At 36.4% G+C, this 20,902-nt stretch overlaps 2 protein-coding genes across 4 annotated transcripts in view; both read left to right on the forward strand.

Annotated features, from left to right (window-relative positions):
* The window catches only part of NDUFV2 (NADH:ubiquinone oxidoreductase core subunit V2), a 49,651-nt gene extending 42,071 nt beyond the window's left edge, over positions 1-7,580 (forward strand). The window contains exon 8 of the mRNA XM_090285804.1: positions 7,427-7,580. Coding sequence (XP_090141930.1) covers positions 7,427-7,520 — 94 coding nt within the window. The 3' untranslated portion in view covers positions 7,521-7,580. The remainder of the gene's footprint in view (positions 1-7,426) is intronic.
* A 5,285-nt stretch (positions 7,581-12,865) lies between these two features.
* Positions 12,866-20,902, forward strand: part of ANKRD12 (ankyrin repeat domain 12) — a 140,647-nt gene continuing 132,610 nt past the window's right edge. For all 3 annotated transcript variants that reach the window (XM_090285805.1, XM_090285806.1, XM_090285807.1), the window contains exon 1: positions 12,866-13,187. The gene's annotated coding sequence lies outside the window, so the exon portion shown is untranslated. The remainder of the gene's footprint in view (positions 13,188-20,902) is intronic.

The raw sequence follows: 20,902 nt of genomic DNA on the forward strand, positions 1-20,902 counted from the left end.
TTAACTTAAATGGAGAATATTTGGGGTAGAGCAAGTTTGGGAAAGAAACTTTGTTTTGGACATAGTAAGTTTGAGATGCCCACTAGACATCCATGGTAGAATGCTAAAGGTAGATATAAGCCTGACATTTAGGGAATAGATTAGGGTTGGTAATATGAATTAGGGATTCATAACTTGTTATAGATGGTATTTAAAGCTACAAGTCTGCATAAGATTACCAGGGGTGAAATTAGTTTGTTATATTTAATACAGGTGATATTATAACATCATTGTATTTTAACACTAATAAATAGGAACTAAGTACCACAGTTAAGCATTTTCAACATCTAATTATGATAGAAATGTTGCTGATCAGTAATTGTAAATAGTTCTTCTCTGAGATTTTTTTGACAGTTTTCTAGGTCTGAGCCAGAAACTTTAGAATTACTGTTTTTTTAACCTTTTTGTCATCAACTTACCAACTCTTATTTAACAAGCAGATATAAATCTTATTTTTCAATAATTGCAGAAGGTCCACCAATGGTATAGGTAAAGATTGTATTTTTTTACTTTTTCATTATCAACACTGTTATAGATGTTCCCACTCCCCCACCCCCATTTGCCCATCTCTACCTAGCACCACTCCCCTTCCCTCTGCAAACACCACACTGTTCATATATGTATACATATGTGCATATGCATACATGTACACACACATATACACATACATGCATGTGTATATACATATATACATATGTGTGTCTGTGTATATATGTGTGCATTCACCTTCTTTAATCTAGTCCCCACCTACCTGCGCCCCTCTGACAGCTGTCAGTTTGTTATATGTATACGTGCCTCTGTTTCTGTTTTGTTTGTCACTTTATTTTGTTCATTAGATTCCATGCATAAGTGAGATTACATGGTATTTGTCTTTCTGGGACTGGCTTATTTCACTTAGCATAATAATCTCCAGGTCCATCCATGCTGTCACGAAACGTGGCATTTCCTTTTTTCTTTTTTTCCTGCCATGTAGTATTCCCTTGTGTAAATTTACCACAGCTTTTTTATCCACTCATCTACTAATGGGCCCTTGGGCTATTGCCAGATTTTGGCTATTGTAAATAATGCTGCTATAAAAATAAAAGGGGTGCATGTATTCTTTTGAATTGGTGATTTGGGATTCTTAGGATATATTCCCAGAAGTGGGATGACTGTGTTAAAAGACAGTTTCATTTTTAATTTTTTGAGTAAACTTCATACATTTTTCCACAGTGGCTGCATCAGTCTGCATTCCCACCAACAGTGCACTAGGGTTCCCTTTTCTCCACATCCTCACTATCAATGGTTGTTTGTTGATTTATTAATGGTAGCCATTCTGGCAGGTGTGAGGTCATTTCTCATTGTGCTTTTAATTTGCATTACTGATTTTTTCATATGCCTTATGGCCCTCTGTCCTCTTTGGAGAAGTATCTACTCAAGTCCTTTGCCTATTTTTTAAATGGATTGTTTGGCTTCCTGGTGTTGAGTTATATAGTTTATAAATCAACTCCTTATCAGATGTATCATTGGCATATATGTTCTCCCATTCAGTGGGTTCCCTTTTCATTTTGTTTGTGGTTTCTTTTGCTTTTTAGTTTGATGCAATCCCACTTGTTTATTTTTTTTTCTTTATTTCCCTTGCCCTAGGAGATATATCAGCAGAAATACTGCAATGAGAGATTCTGAGATTTTACGGCTTATGTTTTATACTAGGATTTTTATGGTTTTACGATTTACATTCAAGTCTTTGATCCATTTTGTGTTTTTTCAGGTGTGTGGTGTAAGTTGGTGGTCTGGTTTCATTGTTTTGCATGTACCTGTCTAATTTTCCCTATACCATTTATTGAAGAGACTGTCTTTACTCCATTGTATGTTCTTGCCTCCTTTGTCAAATATTTTTGACCATAAGAGACATGGGTTGATTTCTGGGTTCTGTACCATTGATCTATATGCCTGTTCTTAATGCCATTACCAGGCTGTTTTGATTACAGTGGCCTTGTAGTATAGTTGGATACAGGCATTGCGATCCCTCCTACTTTGTTCTTTTTTTCACAAGATCGCTGATGTTAATAATGAACTTAACAGAAAAGGAAATTAAGGAAACAATCCCATTCACAATCGCTTCCAAAAGAGTAAATACCTAGGAATAAACCTAACCAAGGATGTAAAAGACCTGTACTTGGAAAATTATAAGACACTGATAAAAGAAATAGAAGAAAATACAAATAAGTGGAAGCACATACTGTTTTCATGGATAGGAAGAATTGATATCATTAAAATGTTCATACTACCCAAAGCAATCTATAGATTCAGTGCAATTCCTATCAAGATTCCAATGACATATTTCACAGAACTGGAACAAATATTTCAAAAAATTTATATGCAACCACAAAAGGCCCCGCAGAGCAACAGTGATCATGAGAAAGAAGAATAAAGTTGGAGAAATCACACTACCTAATATTAAACTATACTACAAGGCCATAGTAATCAAAACAGCCTGGTATAGGCATAAAAACAGACACATAGATCAGTGAAACAGAATAGAGCCCAGAAGTAAACACACACCTTAATAGTCAATTAATATTTGACAGAGGAAGCAAGCACATATAATAGGCTAAAGATAGTTTATTCAATAAATGGTGTTGGGAAAATTGTATTGATATATGCAGAAAGTGGACACTAGACCACCTTCTTACACCACACACAAGAATAAATTGAAAATGGATCAAAGACTCAAATGTTATACCCGAAACCATAAAAATCCTAGAAGAAAACATAGGCAGCAAAATCTTGGACATTGCTCCTAGAAATTTTTTATTGGCTAGATCCCTCCAGAAAAGGGAAACAAAAGAAGAAACAAACAAATGGGACTATGTCAAACTAAAAAGTTTTTGCACTGCAAAAAAAATCATCAATAAAATAAAAGGACAACCTGCAGAATGGATGAACATATTTGCGGATAGATCTGATAAGGGGTTAACAGCGAAAATTTATAAAGTACTTAAAAAACTCAACACCAAAAAATAAACAACCCAATTAAAAAATGAGCAAAGGACCTGAATAGACACTTCTCCAAAGAGGACATACAGATGGCCAGTAAACATACGAAAAGATGTTCAAAGACACTGACCATCAGAGAAATGCAAATTCAAACCACAATAAGATATCTCACACCTGTGAGAACAGCTATCATCAATAAATCAAACAAGTGATGGGATGTGGAGAAAGGGGAACCTTTTGTACTGTTGTTGGGAATACAAATTGGTGCAGCCACTGTGGAAAGCAGTTTGGAGATACCTCAAAAAATTAAAAATGGATCTGCCTTTTGACCCAGTGATTCCACTTCTGGGAATATACCAAAGGAACCCAGAACAGTAATGCAAAAGAATATAAACACCCCTATGTTCATTGCAGCGTTATTTGAGATTGCCAAGATATGGAAGCAGCCCAAGTGTCCATCAATAGATAAGTGGATAAAACAACTGTGGGACATTTACACATTGGAATTTTACTCAGCTATAAAAAAGAAGAAAATTTTACCTTTTGCAACAGTATGGATGGACCTGGAGAATATTATGCTAAATGAAATAAGGCAGTCAAAGAAAGACAAATAGCATATGATTTCACTCATATGTGGAATCTAATGAACAAACTAAACTAACAAGCAAAACAGAGACAGACTCATAGATGGAGAGCAGATGACATCTATTGGGGGTTAGGGCCGTTAGCAGGTGGGGGAGTTGAGCAAAAAGGGAAAAGGACTTATGGACAACAGTGTGGTTGATTGCAGGAGGGAGGGAGTATAAGGGTACTAAATGGTAATGGGAAAGAATACAATAAAGATTAAATTTAAAAAACAAAAAAAGATTGCTGAGACCATTTGGGGTCTTTTTTGGTTCCATATAAATTTCTGGAATATTTGTTCTAGATCTGTGAAATATGCCATTGGTATTTTAATTGGAATTGCATTGAATCTATAGATTGCTTTGGGTATACAGACATTTTAATGATGTTAATTCTTCCAATCCATGAACATGGCATATGCTTCCACTTGTATCTTCCTCAGTTTCTTTCTTCAGTGTCCTATAGTTTTCCAAATATAGGTCTTTTACATCCTTGGTTAAATTTATTCCTAGGTACCTTATTTTTTTATTGTAACAGTAAATGAGATTTTTTTTAGTTTCTCGTTTTGATAGTTTATTATTGATGTATAAAAATGCCACCATTTTCTGAATATTAATTTTGTATTCTGCTACTTTGCCAAGTTCATTTATTAACTCCAGTAGCTTTTTGGTGGAGTCTTTCAGGTTTTCTTTGTACAGTATGTTATCTGCAAATAAGTCAGTTTTACTTCCTCCTTCACAATTTGGATGCCTTTTATATCTTCCTGTCTGATTGTTGTGGGCTAGAACTTCCAGTGCTATGTTAAATAAGAGTGGTAACAGCCAACATCCCTGTCCTGGTCCTGACCTCAAAGGTAATGCTTGTAGTTTTTACTCATTGAGTATGATGTTGGCTATGGGAGATTGTATTTGGACATGGTAATTCTGTTATCTTCCCAGCATATGAAAACAAGAACTTTCCCTCTCTTTCCCCAAAGTTAATGTCTTGGATACATAGGATGAGAGTCATTGTGATGATAATAATACCCAAATTACAGTTACAAGTATTTTTATACTAAGGCTCTCTGCTTACCTGTTTGAAAGAGGTGCTCATTGTGAGTTTTTCAGTAATGGTTCAGTAGTAACTGATTTCGGAGTTCCACTGTGAGGTCTTCTCTGGCAAAAATTAGTAAAAGATTGATGCCTCTTTGTGATTCAAAACTGCTCTTTAATTTCTGGTAAATGAGGACTAGAAAGAAAATAGTAAACTGATGGTAAGACAATATTCTTTATTTTGACATTAATAAACAAATATCTGTGCTGAGATTGTTCTTATTATCAATTATAGTACTGAAAATAGCTTCTAAACTTGTTTTCAAATTATTAACACATAGAATTTTTTCAGTATGGATCAGCTAAAAGTAATTTTGAATCCAATTTGAATTCTTTATGTTTAGTTTTATAAAATATCTTAAATTTTGCAGAATTCTGTGGGGTATAGAATATTTGAAATGTAAAAAATATATAAACTATAAAGTATATATAAAAATATGTAGGTGGTGGCCAATGGATAACTGTAGACAATAAAGTCACTTGTTTTTTTTATACTAAAATTAGGGATAGTGGTGGATATAGTTCAACAATATTTTAAAATATAAGTACTTTTTTAAGCCATAAAAACTATTATGGAGTGGCTCTCTCTATGGAGCACACCCAGGCATTTACCCACCTCCTTACCCCAGGCATATTTTCTTTTACCTTTCTCCTAAGCTCTAAGAGGTTTTTGTGTTTGTTTGTTTTGCCTGTTACTTGCTTCCTGAGCCCATTTCTTCTACAGTTCACTTCTTCTACCTCTGTGACTTTCTAAATAAACTTTCTCTTATTAAAGAACAAACAAAATACTGTATAGACAGACAACCAAGTTTTCTAGACTGCAAATGGGTTAAAATGATAAATGTACAAATAGTGTTGGAATGGTGACAAACCCAGATTTACTTTTTGAATTGTGATGAGAACAGGTTGATTTAGATGGCATTTTAATCATAAATTATCAGGGAAATCATTTTTTGTCTTTATTATGTGAAAATCCTAATTTAAATTGTAGCTGTCAGATGAACGGATAAGGGTAGATCACTGCCTCTATTTGTGTTCTGAGGCATGTTTACAGATAAATGAAGGGAAAAATTACACGACTAGTAAATTAGTTTGTAGGCTTTACTGGAAGATTTTATAGCCTTTATAATATTTGATGTACATTTTGTGAATGGTGGTGTAAGGACAAAGTTTGCAGTCAGACATAACAGACCCCTGGAACTCCTTTTTTTCCCCTCAAGTATGTCATGGGACTGTAATTTCATGGAACTTTAGGAAACTAGACCAGGGTATTCTTAAAATAACTTTCTTATATAAAATTCTATAATCCTGTGAAGAGCTCAGGCAGTATACATAGTTAATTTTTCCACCTATTGTTCCAGAAACTTTGGTTTTTATAATTTTAAATTGGTCCTTTGTATTGGATAAAGAGTATAGCTGAGCTTAAACCACAAGAGGGAACCTATAAAAAAGTTCTCCACAATAAATAAATTTCATTGGCAAAGAGGAGCAGGTATTCCTGTTACTACTTATAAAAAATTCAAAGCCAAATTTTTTTTTTTTAATTGAAGTTAAATACCATTTTACCACTTACGCTACAACAATTTCAGGCTCTCACATATAGTACACAGTGTCTGCTTTTTTATCTGGTTTCCATAGTGACCTATAATGCAAATATATTAACTAATTTCTGACTTAGGCATTCTTCATTATAATACTTAAATTGCTTGCATTATATAATGTAATAGCTAGAAATATCTAATAAATGATCATGTGGATCACCTTCCTGTCTCAAAAAAAATCATTTTCAAGGATTCTAAAAAGACTTACAGGATTGATGATAGAACGTGAAGGGCAAAGCCAACAGGGAGTAAAAAGATGTAAATCGAACAGATTCTTCAGTTAAAATTTGTAGGAGGAACAAAGTAAATTAACAAAGCTAGGGAATAGGAGGGATGAAGTAGGAACAGGTGCCGAGCTAGGCTCTAGCAACAGAGATTAATGCATGGGGGTGAGACAAAAAACAGACTGGTTGTTCTACATCTGTGTTGCTTTTCTTCATAAATTCCTACAGAAGGATCTGTTCTTGTTTTCTTTGTGGCTATGTTAGCAACCCTGATCTGGATCCTGTTTTTGGAAAAGTTAATACGATCTTTAAAAACATAAGTACCAACAGATTTTGTCTTTACTGCTTCTAAGGGACACCTCCCAAATCTTCTTGTTACTGTTTACTTCCAAATATAGTGTGTATTTCCTTCTGTTCATTGTGACAAATCTCTATCTGAATAAAATTCAAATATAAGAAGAATAAATATAGTAGCTGTTCTATTAAAACATGATTTTTTAAAATGTCCTCTGGGTTGGGTTATTTTCCTGTAGTTAAACTCTGATCCTTAGGCTGCATCTGTAAAATAAGGCCAGTATCATTTGTTTCATGGCATTGTCAAGATTAAATGAACTAATTAGGTATACACACTGCTCCATAAATAGGAACTAGTATTAGAGTTATTTTTATATTTATAGTGAGTTTTGATATTTGATATGTCTGTTTTTGTCTTGCAGCAGTTAAAATGTTTGGATTAAATAATCTATGCTAGTTCTTGGGGGGGAAATAGTTACTTGCCTGGGCTGCTGTGAGGTAATAATTTTTTAAGTAAAACTTTATAAATGATAATCATTAATAGTCAATTTAATGTTACTTGTTTCCTTTTCAGGAGTGGACGCTTCTCCTGTGAGCCAGCTGGGGGTCTCACCTCATTGACCGAACCACCCAAAGGACCTGGCTTTGGTGTACAAGCAGGCCTTTAATTCATGTTTAATTGTAAATATGTCACTGGAGAAATAAAATATGAATCTCCTATACATAAATTTGTAGTATTATTTGTTCATTTCAACCTGTGTACACCTTGGTAGTAACCTAGCAATTTGCAGCTCTGTAAGTTCCACGTCAATACGTCAGAGCTCCATTATAATTCTCCTATCTATGGCTAACTATGAAGAGATTATTCCATAATCTAGTTAATAGTAACTCCAATGCTCCTGTTTTCAAATGCCAGGTCGTTTCGATCAATAATGCTAGGTCACTGTGAATAAAAATTCAAATTTCAAATACATTTTGCTTTCCCATCCTTAGCCATAGCCAAGTCTTTTTATTTTTTTAAGTATATTTTATTATGTTGTTATAGTTGTCCCAATTTTTTTTCCCTTTGCTCCTCTCTGTCCAGTACCCCCTTCCCTACAGCAATCCCACCCCCCCTTAGTTCATGTCCATGAGTCGTGCTTGAGTTCTTTGGCTTCCCCCTTCCTAGATGATTCTTAACTTCCCCATCTTCTTTGTACCAACCAATTATGCTTCTTAATCCCTGCACCATTTCCCCATTTCTCCCCCTTCTCCCTCCCAGCTGATAACCCTCCAATTGATCCCTGTACCCATGATTCTGTTCCTATTCTGGTTTACTTAGTTGGATCTTTTTATTTTTTAGATCCAGTTGTTGATAGTTGTGAGTTTGTTGTCATTTTAATGTCCATATTTTGATCTTTTCCTTAAGTAAGTCCCTTTGAGATTTCATACCATGGCTTGGTGATGATGAACTGCTTTAGTTTTACCTTGTCTGGGAAGCACTTCATCTGCCCTTCCATTCTAAACAAGTTTTGCTAGATAGAGTAATCTTGTTTGTAGGTCCTTGCTTTTCATCCCCTTGAATACTCTTGCCAGTCCCTTCTTGCCTGCAAAGTTTCTTTTGAGAAATCAGCTGATAAGTCTTACAGGCACCCCTTTGTAGGTAACTGCTTTTCTCTCGCTTTTAAGATTCTCTCTTTATCTTGAACCTTTGGCATTTTAATTATCATGTGTCTTGGTGTGGTCCTCCTTGGGTCTAGCTTGTTTGGGACTCTGTGCTTCCTGGACTTGTATGTCTGTTTCCTTCACCAAATTTTGGAAGGCTGCCTTCATTATTTTTCACACAAGCTTTCAATTTTTTGTTCTTCCTCTTCTCCTTCTGGCACCCCTATGATTCAAATTTTGACACGTGTAAGTTGTCCCAGAGGTTTCAAAGCCTCTCCTCATTTTTTTCAGTTCTTGTTTCCTCATTCTGTACTGGTTGACTGATTTTTCTTCCTTATGTTCCAAATCATTGATTTGAACCCCGGTTTCCTTCCCTTCACCATTGGTTTTGTGTAGATTTTCCTTCATTTCATTTAGCATAGCTTTCACTTCTTCCCTTATGTGTTTACCGTACTCAAGCATCTGTCAAGTCTGTGAGCATCTTTATCACCAGTGTTTTGAACTCTGCATCTGTTAGGTTGGCTATCTCCTCGTTGAGTAGTTCTCCCACTGGAACCTTGATCCATTCCCTCTTTTGGGCCATATCTGTTTCTCCTCATCTTGACAGGCTCCTGTTTGTCTGCCTTTGTGTCTTAGAGCTATTGTACCTGTTATGTTGTAAGGGGCAGAGCCTTAGGTATTCGTCAGTAAGGATGACCCATTTTACCACATTGTGGTGCTGTGTGTGGGGGAGGAATCTGAGAGGGAACAATGCCCCTTGCTCAGCACTCACCCCTTTTCCAGGCACTTTTCCCTGTATGGGACTGCATGGGACTGGCACGTCTCTAGCTGTTGCCCTGGCCATCGTTCCCAGAGTGGGTGGGTTTGCAGATGTTCTAGGACTGTGGGGGTCCTTTAAACAAGCAGACTGTACTGAGAGACCGGCAGTTTCTTCCTCCATCTCAACCCCCACTGGTTTGCATAGAAGCAATGAGGCTTTATTTTCCCCGGCACTGGGACCATGAGTTGTGCAGTCTGGTCTGGTGCTGGGAACACTCCCCAGGTATCCCTCTCTACTTTTTAGAATGTGTGACTGGGCCCTTCACCATCCTGCCACTGCTGCCGCCACAACACTGAGTCCTCTCCTCCCCGGCTCTTCCCCTCCTACCTGTCTGGATGAGTATTTCTTCTTTTTATCTTTGTTTGTTGGACTTCCATGCAGCTCTATTTTCTAGAACTTCTGGTTGTCTCTAGTTTTGAGGTAGCTGTATTCCTCTTAGTTGTGGAGGGAGACGTATGTCTGTCTAGGCCTCTATATTGGCCAGAAGTCCCCATAGCCAAGTCTTAAGTTAACATGATCTTTCTATAAAACCTTATTTATGTCAGTGTACCCTTTAATTATTTTTATATTTATAGCACACTAATAATTGTTACTGTATATCCAACTGGTGGTGACATTTCAAATAGATTATAGGTGTAAGGAGGACGAGGTAGTTGTCTAAATCATTTGAGCCTTTTTCAATTTGTTTGCCTATTTTTTTCTTCATAATTCTATCATATTTAACATAAAAACATTGCTTTTAATTATGGTGTCCTGAATAGCTTTTTATTAAAAACACCTGAAAAGTAAATTTTAATTATAGTAATCCAAGATGGTTGCGAAATTTATGTGAATACATTGATTAAAATTGTCTTATCAATTTACAATCCTGGCCTATGTGTTTTACCACCACTCCGTCCCTCATTTCTTCTTAGTTCTTAACTGCGGTTTTTTAAAAAGGTGTATTTGGGGAGGAAATGTACTTACTGCTGTTTAATGGCAAAAATAAATTAACAAATTCAACTTTTCATCCTTCCTATTGGCAAAGAATCTTAATACCTATTTGGTGGTGGTTTTGTTTGGTTTTTGAGCTGATACTGCAAATTAGGAGAAAAGCTACTGAATCCTTGAAATTTCTTGCTGTAACTGGAAGGGGCCATTGTTTTAGAAAATTTTTGGAGCACATGATAATAGGAGTATTCACTGCAAAGAACTTAAATCTGTATAGACTAAGTCATATCATAAACTGTGATCTGAGATTGTATTTTTCATTTATTACATTCACTTCCCTGAAATAATGGCAGCTTTAAAAATGATCTGATTTAACTAGACTTACTGTAGTAAAATAGGAGTCATTGATTCTAAAGGTGTGAAGATTAAGTAAGTTGGAGAGTAAATTTTGCATAATGGGTTCTAGTTCAGATATCAAACACACATTTTAGGCATCTTCTAATAACCCTAAGTAAATGTGATAAAATTTAACTTGGGTTAAGAATGATGTTTAATGATTAGGGTCCTTGACCTCCTGGTAATGTTAGGAAGAGATATTTTACCCACTTGCTGAAGATGGATTCTAGGACTTGAGCTAACAAAAGATCAGGCTGTACAATTAAAAGCCTTGCTAGCAGCTTCCTAATCAACTTGCTTGTGGATATAAACTAGTTTTCTTCAGGCTTCTTTTGAGACCTCTATTTATAATTAATAATTTATTGATTTATATTTCTGGTTTCACACTGAAAAGGAAAATGAGCTCCTCTTGCCTTTGTAAGTTTCTTTTGGACCTTTCAAATAACAAACGGTGCTGATTTATTATTTGCCACATATAATTTTAATGAGAACATTATAAATTTTTTTTGCAACTTGATTTCTACAAATAACTTTTATAGGTAGTGTCCTTTTGAGCAGTCAACACAGTACCTTGGATCATGGTTGCCTGTCTTTCATGTATTCAGTGATTTTAATAAAGTAGAACATACAGCTGTTGCCATAAATTACAGTTAGTTCATTTCAGCAAATTCAAGATTAGTGCCTTTCAGTTTTGGAGCTTGGTACTTAGTGCTATAGAAATAGCAATTGTCATTGCCATCAATACTGGTTGACCTCTATGACAGTGACTTAAATGAGAACCAACTAATGACTTACAATGTCAGAGTTAAAGTTCTAGTAAATTTTTTCTTTGTATTTCATGCCATAAATATCCAAATTTAATAGTTTTCCACCTGTAGCCACAAGGTGCTCTCTTAATATTAGATCCATGTTTTGGAGTAGGAAAATAGGGAACTAGGAAAGGAAAAAATACTGTTATTTAATGCAGATTTATGCTTTATGTAGTAATTCATGGTTTTAAGCTTTCTCTATCAAGTTTCAGATTTTAATCTCTGGTGAAAAAGAAATTTGTGACTGCACTCATTAAGTCACAAGTGGGTGCTGTAGCATAGTCCATTATTAATGATGAGGCAGGTGGTTTCACCCCAATTATAATCCTTTTGGTGGTTAAATAAGGAATGCACAAATTTCGAGGATTAAACCTCCATGTAGTATACAAAAGGAAGTCAAGGGTAAAATGGTTTCCCTCCGATTATGTAACTCCTTTGGTGTTAAAAGCATGTATACATTGTAGCAGATTAACCGCAATGTAAATAAAAAAGTGTCCAGAAGGAAGTCAGTACCAGCTGCTGGGACAATGAAAATTTTCCTTATGCACTCTCATCCGGTACCTGCCAAGTTCCCTCTTATATACCAACTTGGATGTGGAAAAAATGCACTTAAATTTCTCTTAAAACGTCATTGGAAGATGTAAATAGGAGAACCTGTGCTGTCCCTGCCTCAAGTGCACGTTCCTGTTAACTCGGACCGGCATTGCGGACCCACCTGCCGCAGATGAAAGTGCGCATGTAGCCGCCTCGCCGTGCTACCGGCAAGCATCGGTGCCCCGCAGACTACAGCACAGGTGCCCACGCAGGCGCAGTGCGGCTCAGGCAAGGGTTGTTTGCAGCTCCCCGCCTGTCCGGACGCACCAGAGCCAGCCGCCTGTAGGTACGAGTATAGCGGTAAACACCCCACCTTTGCCACAAACCGAGCTCACAGCATCGAGCCCAGAAATTCGTCCACCCGCTCCCTGCAAAAATAACGCTATACCCAGTGCAGAGTCTACTTTCCATCGACGTCGCCGCCATTTCCAGAAGTTTACAGTCCTATCCATTGACCTAGTCGCCACAAAAAAGCTACAGCAGATCCCGCTGGCCAAGCAGCATCAGCGATGCCTGCGCTGCTTCCTTGCTCACTCTTTGATTCCTTCTCCCTTCTATGGCTGGTAACAGCGGCAGGGAAGCAGTGACAACCAGGTGCGCTAGAGAAGGACAAGCAGGCACGTAGCAGTTCCGGACTCCACCTCCCCCACCTCTGCCACTCACTTGGTACATTCCGACTTCCCCGCCCCTTGGCCGGCAAAGAGCTTTCAGAGAGGCGGAGTAGTGGGGAGGGACTGGCGGGAGGGGCTGGCGGAAGGGGCGGGGCAGTCACGCCGCGTGTCCCGTGCTCTCGGAGTCACGTGCCCTCACCAAAGCCAATCGCCGGGCGATGCTGCCCTAAGAGCGAGGAGGCTGTGGTGAGAGACAGACCGAGACTGGAGATGTTTTTAAGCCCGTCCTCGGCGGCGGCGTTAGTGGCGGTTACAGCGGCGGCGAAGACAACGACAGTGACGGCAACACCTAGGCTCCGGTTCAGAGGCTAAAGCTTCCTGCGTGGACAGTGCCTCCAGTCTGTGAGGGTGAGGGGGGCGTGGCGACAAGGCGAGGAGGAAGAAGGGGCGCGGTTTCGAGCCCAGTCCCTGGCGCCGGGGAGGAGACCCCTCGGGTCTGTGCTGCTCCCGGTCCGTCCTCCGCAGAACAAGGTAAGGGACGCGCCTTGCCCACCGCGTTCCTCTTCGAACCAGGCAGCCTTCCCCGGCCTGTGGAGCTGCCGGGCTGACGATGACAGGCCGTTAGTGGCCCAGACGCGGGTCCACCCCGCCCGCCGCCTCCTCTTCAGGAGTGCCGAGGGGCCGGGGAGAAGCTGGCAGCTGCCTGAGGGGCTAGGGGCGCCACGTGGGGCGGGGCCTCAGCTGGGCGCCCCCTGCCGCCACTCCTAGTTCCCGGGGTTGGGCTGCCGCCCCCGCCTCTCGGAACATGGCGGGGCCGGGAGGAGCGTGTGCGTGCGAGTGTGCGCAGCCCGAGAGGGCGCCGGCGGCTTGCCGCCGGAACCGGCGGAGCAGGGAGGGGCCGGGGTGGGAACGCGCCCAGTCCGCCGAGCGCGCGTGCCAGCCCTCCTGCCAACCACGGCCGCTCCAGTAGGAAACATCGGAGGTATCGGGGTTTGGAGGAGAGGTGGATGAAAGAGAAAAGGAAAATTGCCACTTCAATAGTGTCAGGGGAAATGAGAGCGAATACGCTGCAGTCCTGTTTTAAACACCAGTGTAATCTGTCATTGACGCACTGGGCAGTCGGTTCTCTTCGTCGTTCTGTGAGTGCCTATTCGGATGGTGTTCTTAGACTTTTAGAGCACGTAAGGTTCTTAGATCTTATTTTGAGATGTAATATGGTGTGACGTATTCTGGAGGATCTCAAAGCGTTGAATAAATGGTTGTACAAAGAGGTTACCGAAGTGCAGCAGGCAGCTGTTTTAATAATGACAGTAAGAAGCAGAAACAGGTCAAGATGGGAAGTTAACACTGTTACACCAGGTGAAACCGTAGGAAACATTTTAAGCAGTGTAGTCATCGAGGTTGTCATTTCCTCTGGGCACCTGCGGGTGAAATGAGTTGCAGATCCAGCGACTTGTAACGCTTTGGAGTTACTATCTCTAATCCTTAAATTGGAATAAAACTGTGTTCTCAATCATGTATTCTTTTTTTATTTTAAACACGGTTTATGTAAATTATAAAGGAAGACGAACTAATAAAGTAGTTATTTTTAAGTAAATTGACTATTTATGAAACATATGCTCAAGTAGGCTGTTATAAATCTTGGGCACTGATCTGTTTCAGTTTCTTCAGTCATTAAACAAAGGCTTTCCTGGAGATTAGTTAAGAAGTGACAGAACATAGGTTCTATTGGTGCTAAGTGGCTTAAAAACAAAATGAAATAGGGCCGACTGTGTAAGATCAAGTCGCTGTGTTAACTAATGTTGGGAAAAGTCGTTAATTTGGGCTAAACGCATAAAAATTTAAAGATTTCAAATGTTTCCCCAGGAGATTATAGGAAAGAGGAGAAAGGTTTTACTACTTAAAGCTCTTTTGTAGTTGACATAAACACTAACTAAATTTCTAAGATCTGCATATGGTTTTACTAAGGTCAAGCTTAACTATTCAAGTTATGTGTTCTATTTTAGGGATAGACAAGGTGTTAAAAGGAATTGAAAACTAAGTTAAGTGGTATTCATGGAAGGAAAAGTAAAAAAAAAAAAAAAGCAGGATTCCTTTAATGTTCTTAATCTCTGTAGTTCCTGTAGTTGTTGCTAGAATGGTTTTATGAACAAGGAGAGCTGGGAAGGTGGATATCTCTAGGTGTGTATTCCATGAAGAATATTTGAGGAAGAGTAGAGAAGTAGAACATATTCAGATAAGGAAAGAACTTAGGTGAATATATGTTGTGCAGTCTCTGCTTTTAGTTCTTTAAGATCAGAAAGGGGGTCAAAAGCTTGATTTTTATTTATTTATTTATTTATTTTGGAGATAAGTGTCCAATGGAATGAATTCAAAAGGAAGGCCTTTTTTTATCAAGATACTTTTATGTTACTTTTTTTTTCTACAGAATTGGTTGAAAATGTGACTGATTCTTTTGAGGTGGATTGGAGAAATGGTAGTTAGTGGGGATATTTAGAAAACACTTCATTGGAAAACAGACTTTTATTCTAAAGAATAAGAAGAATAATAGTAAAAAATATTAAATTTCTTGGTATTAGTTGATAGCAGTTAAATTTTACTTAAACCATTTTTATGTTTTAAGAGCGTCATTTCAGTCTAAAGAGAGAATTATTAGTGAGATTAATTATTTCTGTAATAGTCCATAAGAGGTTTAGACTGTTTTCTGTACATAAACTTGATAACATTGAAGAAACATCTATGATAAGCATGAAGAATTTGTCCAGTAATTGTAGTAGGTTGCTTAAGAGCTATTTACACTACTTTATGACTTGGAACTTGTTGCTAAAACTAACACCAACATGTCTTTGTAAAATACCTTACTGTGTACAGAGTACAGTCTTGAAGATTTATCCTTAGCACTGGCAGGGACCTCAAATTTTCTAATCCATTTCCCTCATTTTACAGATGAGAAAATAAAGGCCTAGTAAGGTGAAATGACTTAATGTTGTTAGCACTACTAGTTAAAGCAGTCTGTGGTTTGGGGCTAGAGATTTCTTGCTGTGAAGATACTAATTTGCCTTTCTTTAAGAAGTAGTGAAAAGAACATTAAAATCTAAGTGGAAGGCCTGGGTTTAAATTCTTGATTTGTCACTTCCTAACTGTGGTTTTAACAAATCACTTAACTTTCAGAACTTTGCCTTCTTAATCTACAAAAAATAATTATCTTACGTAATTTACAGAGTTGTTGGAAGGAACAAATGTGATTACATATGGACAGATCATTGTATACTGTAAACTTTTATACTTATGAAATGTGGTGATATTATTTTTAATCCTCACCCAAGGATGTGTTTATTGATTTTATAGAGAGAAGAGGGGAGGGGACATCAACTTGAGAGAGAAGCATCGATTTGTTGCCTCCCATACGTCTGACTAGGGATCAAACCCGCAACCTTTTGGTGTATGGGTGGATGCTCCAACAAACTGAGCTACCCAGCCAAGACAAGTGTAATATTGTTTTTAAAATAAATACAGTTCTTACTGTGTAACAACATGTCAGGATCCCTTGGTTTTTGCTTAGCCTTAGCTTCGTTTTCAGCACCTGCTGTTTTACAGATTATAACTCCCTGTAGATACATTTTCTGATCCCCACTTAGTTCTAATCTTAATAAAGCCTCTTATGGAACATTTAAAAAATTGCAGTTGTTAGAGCCTGACTTCCTCTGGAGAGAATATGAAGTTTCTTCATACAGCATTTGGAAACAATCTTCTATACATTCATGCATGTATAATCCGTTTAACAGTGGTTTTTTAAAAAGTAATAGTGAAAGTATCTTAGTTGCAGTGTTATTTTGTCTGTTACTAGTTTCCAGATATGGCAATAACAGGAGATAATTTTTCTTTATAAACTCAGCATTGAATAATTCATGTTAAGGTTATCTTGTAGATCTAAAATACATAGAAATATTAAGACAGTTTATGTTTTTTGGCTTATGCTGTTATGTTTAAAGACCTTTTCTTCTAGTGCTCTAAATTGGTAATACTAGGAACCATATGTCAGTATTTTAGTATTACACAGATTATTTGTAAACTTGAAACTGAAGTTTATGATAAACGTGTTGAGCATTTTGAATATCTATGTAACATCTGTGTTCAAAGTTTTAACATTTCAAATAATTTTTATAACAACCTTGTAAAACAGATACTATTATTATTCTAATATATGGCTAAGGAAAATGAGGCTTTGAACATATTTATGTGATGTGTAGATATTCACAGACCTCAAAAAGTGACAGATTGTTGTCCCATTCTTATTTGCTTCTCTGTGTTCTGCCTCTAAAAGTTAGCTGATTTTGAAAAGTTTAAGGCAGTGTTCCTTACATTTCGGAGTTCATGGGGATCAGCTATTCTGCCTTCCACTTTCTTGGTCAAGAAATCAAAAAGAAAAGAAAAATAAATACCTTATTAAAATCATGGCAGATAGACCAGCAAGCCTATGAGGTCTTGATACAGTTGTTCTTGGTGTGTTTTTTCATTCTTGTTTTTTGTTAGAAGCAAATTATTCTCAACATCTACTGAAGGACTACAGTTAACTTTATAAAAGGTTGTTCTAACTTCACTTTAATATTGATATCATCATTCTAAAGAAACATACTTTAATCACAGTGCCTAAAGAGAAAGATAATTCACCAAATTCATTTAGGACTTTTATAAAGGAATAGATTCAGCAATAATAAATTTGAGCTTGTCCAAATTAGAAAATAGCATCTAAGATTACATTTTTTTAAATTAGTGAGACCTTCCAAAATTTTAAGAAATTCAAACTTAAGTTTTTAGAAAATTAAGTTTAAACACAGAAAAGCTTCCAAATTGATGTAAGTAAAAAAGGTAAATTATGAAGCCACAAGTTATAATGTAGAAATAACTTATTTTTCTTTGGCATTTAAAAATTTTGTTATCTTTGGCAATCTCTTTAACATTTGTTTATCTACACTAAAATTGCTTCAAAATATGTAGTTACTTTTCTGGTTATCAGTTTGTATTTGGGCCATAATTGGGGAAAATATCACAAATATTAATGATAAATACTACCTTATTGCTTGAAAGAGTTGTGATACCTTTGTAGCTTCTCAGATTTCAGTTTGTTCTTCCTCCTACAGAGGAGTTTTGCCTGCATTCTCACGTCAAATAGAAAACAAAAACTATGCATGTGTGGCTCTTCCTAGAATTAGCTATATTGACTCAGGATAAGGTAGTAGTAGTACAGTATATTTAAAATTATGGTGCTTTGTAGTTCATGAAGTACTTTTACCTTCAGTTTTCTCTGAATTTCTCAACTATTCTGAGGTCAGTAAATTGTTGGCTAATCTGATGATATTGAACCATGGATAAGATACATGTTAAGGAGTAATGCTAGACTTTTGAAATTCATTCATGAAAGAAGCATTAGCAAACCTAAAAGAGGAAAGAAATACATGTACTTTTATTCTTTCTTCCACATTGTACCCAGCTTTCTTTTTATTCTTTTCTGGTCCTGAAGCTTAAGCAGGTTAGAAGTAAACACTAAAAACATTTCTTTACATGACATTACTAATTAATGGTGAAGATTAATGGTGTTAAAGATAATAGAAAATTAAAATTTTACAAAATGTTTTCTGTCATAATTTGCACAAAAATATTAAAACTAGGAATAAAGGCTTAGCTTGTATTTTGAAGTTCTATTCTAAAGCCTTGCAATTTCTGAGTTAAAATCAGTCCTTATTACCAGAATTTAATTTTGACTATTTGGAAGTTACTTGGTAATCAAGGAAAAGGACTTTTATTGAGCTTTTTACACTAGGTACTGTTAGATCTGTTTATATATGTTATTTTAATGTGACAGTAGATATCTTACATACCTAGTTATGAAAATATTTCAAAAAGTTTTCACTATTATATTTCCAACTATAGATACGATTATATAAGAACTAACTTGAAATTTTAAGTGTTATATAAATGTATTATTTTGAGAGAAATTTTTTTCTTAAGATCAACCCAATTTATTAATAGACTTATAGTTCAGTTGATCACCCAATAGTGGTTATTCAACCCTCAGAAATTACCTCTTTCTTCCAGGATTCATAAAAACATCACAAGAATGAAGATGAGTATTCTCTTTAAGCTGCCGTTGAATAGGACAAATAATACTTCTTTATTAAGTTTCTGTTTATCCTCATGTTATTGAAAGTAAACAGGAATATTTGACAGCAAATTGACTTACTCATTCTTCCTTTCCTTTTTTTTTACCTCTTCATGACTCCTTCCTCTTTAAGGCGCTAGTGCTCTCTTGCTTTGCAAACACCCAGTGAAAATAAATCCATACCTATTTGTTGTTGGTTAACAATTTAAATTTGTGTTATTAAATTTAAATTATATTACTTGTATTTTACACTTTAAGGCTTTTATCTTTACTTTTGGTATGAATGTGGGTCATTAGCTAATATATGGGGAAATAATTATTTGCACTTTCTCTTCTGTGAATTGACTCTTGATATCCTTTGGCTGTTTTTCTTAGTTTCTACTCAATTTCTAGAAGTAGCAATCAAGAATTGAAACAATTTTTTAAAACATTTTAGGGTTTTTAAATTATAAAAGTAATATATGTTTACTGTTAAAATTACATAATAAACACTGTTCACACTTTTCCTACCTCCCCTTCTGGATACTTTTTTGTGTGGGACAAATAAAAGGAGTTCTATGGAAAGGAACCGCACAGGGTGACCTTATGAGGTTTATTTTATTTCCGTTTTACAGATGGGAAGCAATTTAAATCAGTGACTGTATTGCTTACTTACAGAACTATACCTTCAAAGAAGTTGATGATATAGAGAAAAGGGCAGGGTAAAATGAAAGATTACTTTGAGCCTTTGGGAGGAAAATAATTTTTTTGTATTATGGATTTTTACAAGGAGTGAAAACTCTTGAATGATCCAGTCTGACAGTGCGATGCATTTATCTCTAGATGTTGAATTTGAAAGTAACTGGAATTTTTATCTTTTTACTTCTGAATTTTCGAGTTTTGCCACAGTGGATAAGTATTATGAATATAATAAAGAAGATCTTAAATGTTGCATAATTAGTTAACAAATTTTAAATAAATGCTTCAATGAACAGCACTCCATTTAGCATTTTTTGAGACAGGCGTTTGGGAAAATATAAGCAAAGACAATGTTATAGACTCTTTTTAGAGGTTTCCACTCATTGAACAAAACATAGATATGTTAAATAAGACAGCAATATTATTCTTTAATTATTCAAATTTCTAGTTGGTTTAGAAAGGAACATGGTAAGCCCTGCAAGGACATGTATTGTGTCTCCCTTGTTCAGTGTTGCACTCCAATTCCATCACACTATAAAAGGTCTGTGTATGTTTATTGAATGACCGATTATGTCAATGAAAGGAGAATGATCTGACTGACATAAGAGGATGAACTGGTAGTAAGGGAGAAAAGATGGGTAGCAGATGAGAGGGGCTATAATAATTAGGATAAAGGGCTTAATAAATATGAATTTACAAAATGGGGAATGATGTAATACCATTTTTTAAAGAAAATAATTTTATAAGTTGTATGGAATTCAATTGGGTGGCAAGGAGATCATTGAAAAGGTCCTTAGGTTTTAAGGTATATCAGGTCCCAATGCTAAGCACATATTTGAAGAAGACAATATCTTCTTAATATGGAACTTAATAATTTAGTGGAAAGAGATAATTACTTAGAGATCCATAATTAGGGAGAGGTTCTGTAGATAAAATTGTGAAATTATATTGCAAATTCTTTAGTAAATCTTTATTCAGGAGAAAGGACCTATAGCTTTCAGGCTTTGAAACAGGTCTGTCTAAAAAAGACCAAGAATCACTGACTTGGAAATTTAAGTTCAATTTTTGATGCAGAACTATTCCATTCTTAAATAGTCCCAAACTTACATTTTTAGGCATTATTTTGTATAGTATATTTCCTTTAATAGATAAAGCTGTTTAATATTGGTACCATCACTGGAATTTGCCTCTTTTTTCCAGTTAATAACATTCATGTGATTTTATATTAGGACATGTTTTATTCTAAACGTAAAACCAAATAACGCAAGTATTCTTTCTCATTGGGGTTGGAGTTTTCACAGTACCACTCTTGTCTTACTGGTTTCTTTCTCACAGCTATTAGAATACAGTGAATTTACTTGGTACTGGTCCCTTATTACCATATTTCTCTTTTATTTCCTCAGCATAC

Source organism: Furipterus horrens, unplaced genomic scaffold, assembly GCF_987537825.1.
Source record: "Furipterus horrens unplaced genomic scaffold, mFurHor1.1.pri manual_scaffold_8, whole genome shotgun sequence".
Classification (NCBI taxonomy): domain Eukaryota; kingdom Metazoa; phylum Chordata; class Mammalia; order Chiroptera; family Furipteridae; genus Furipterus; species Furipterus horrens.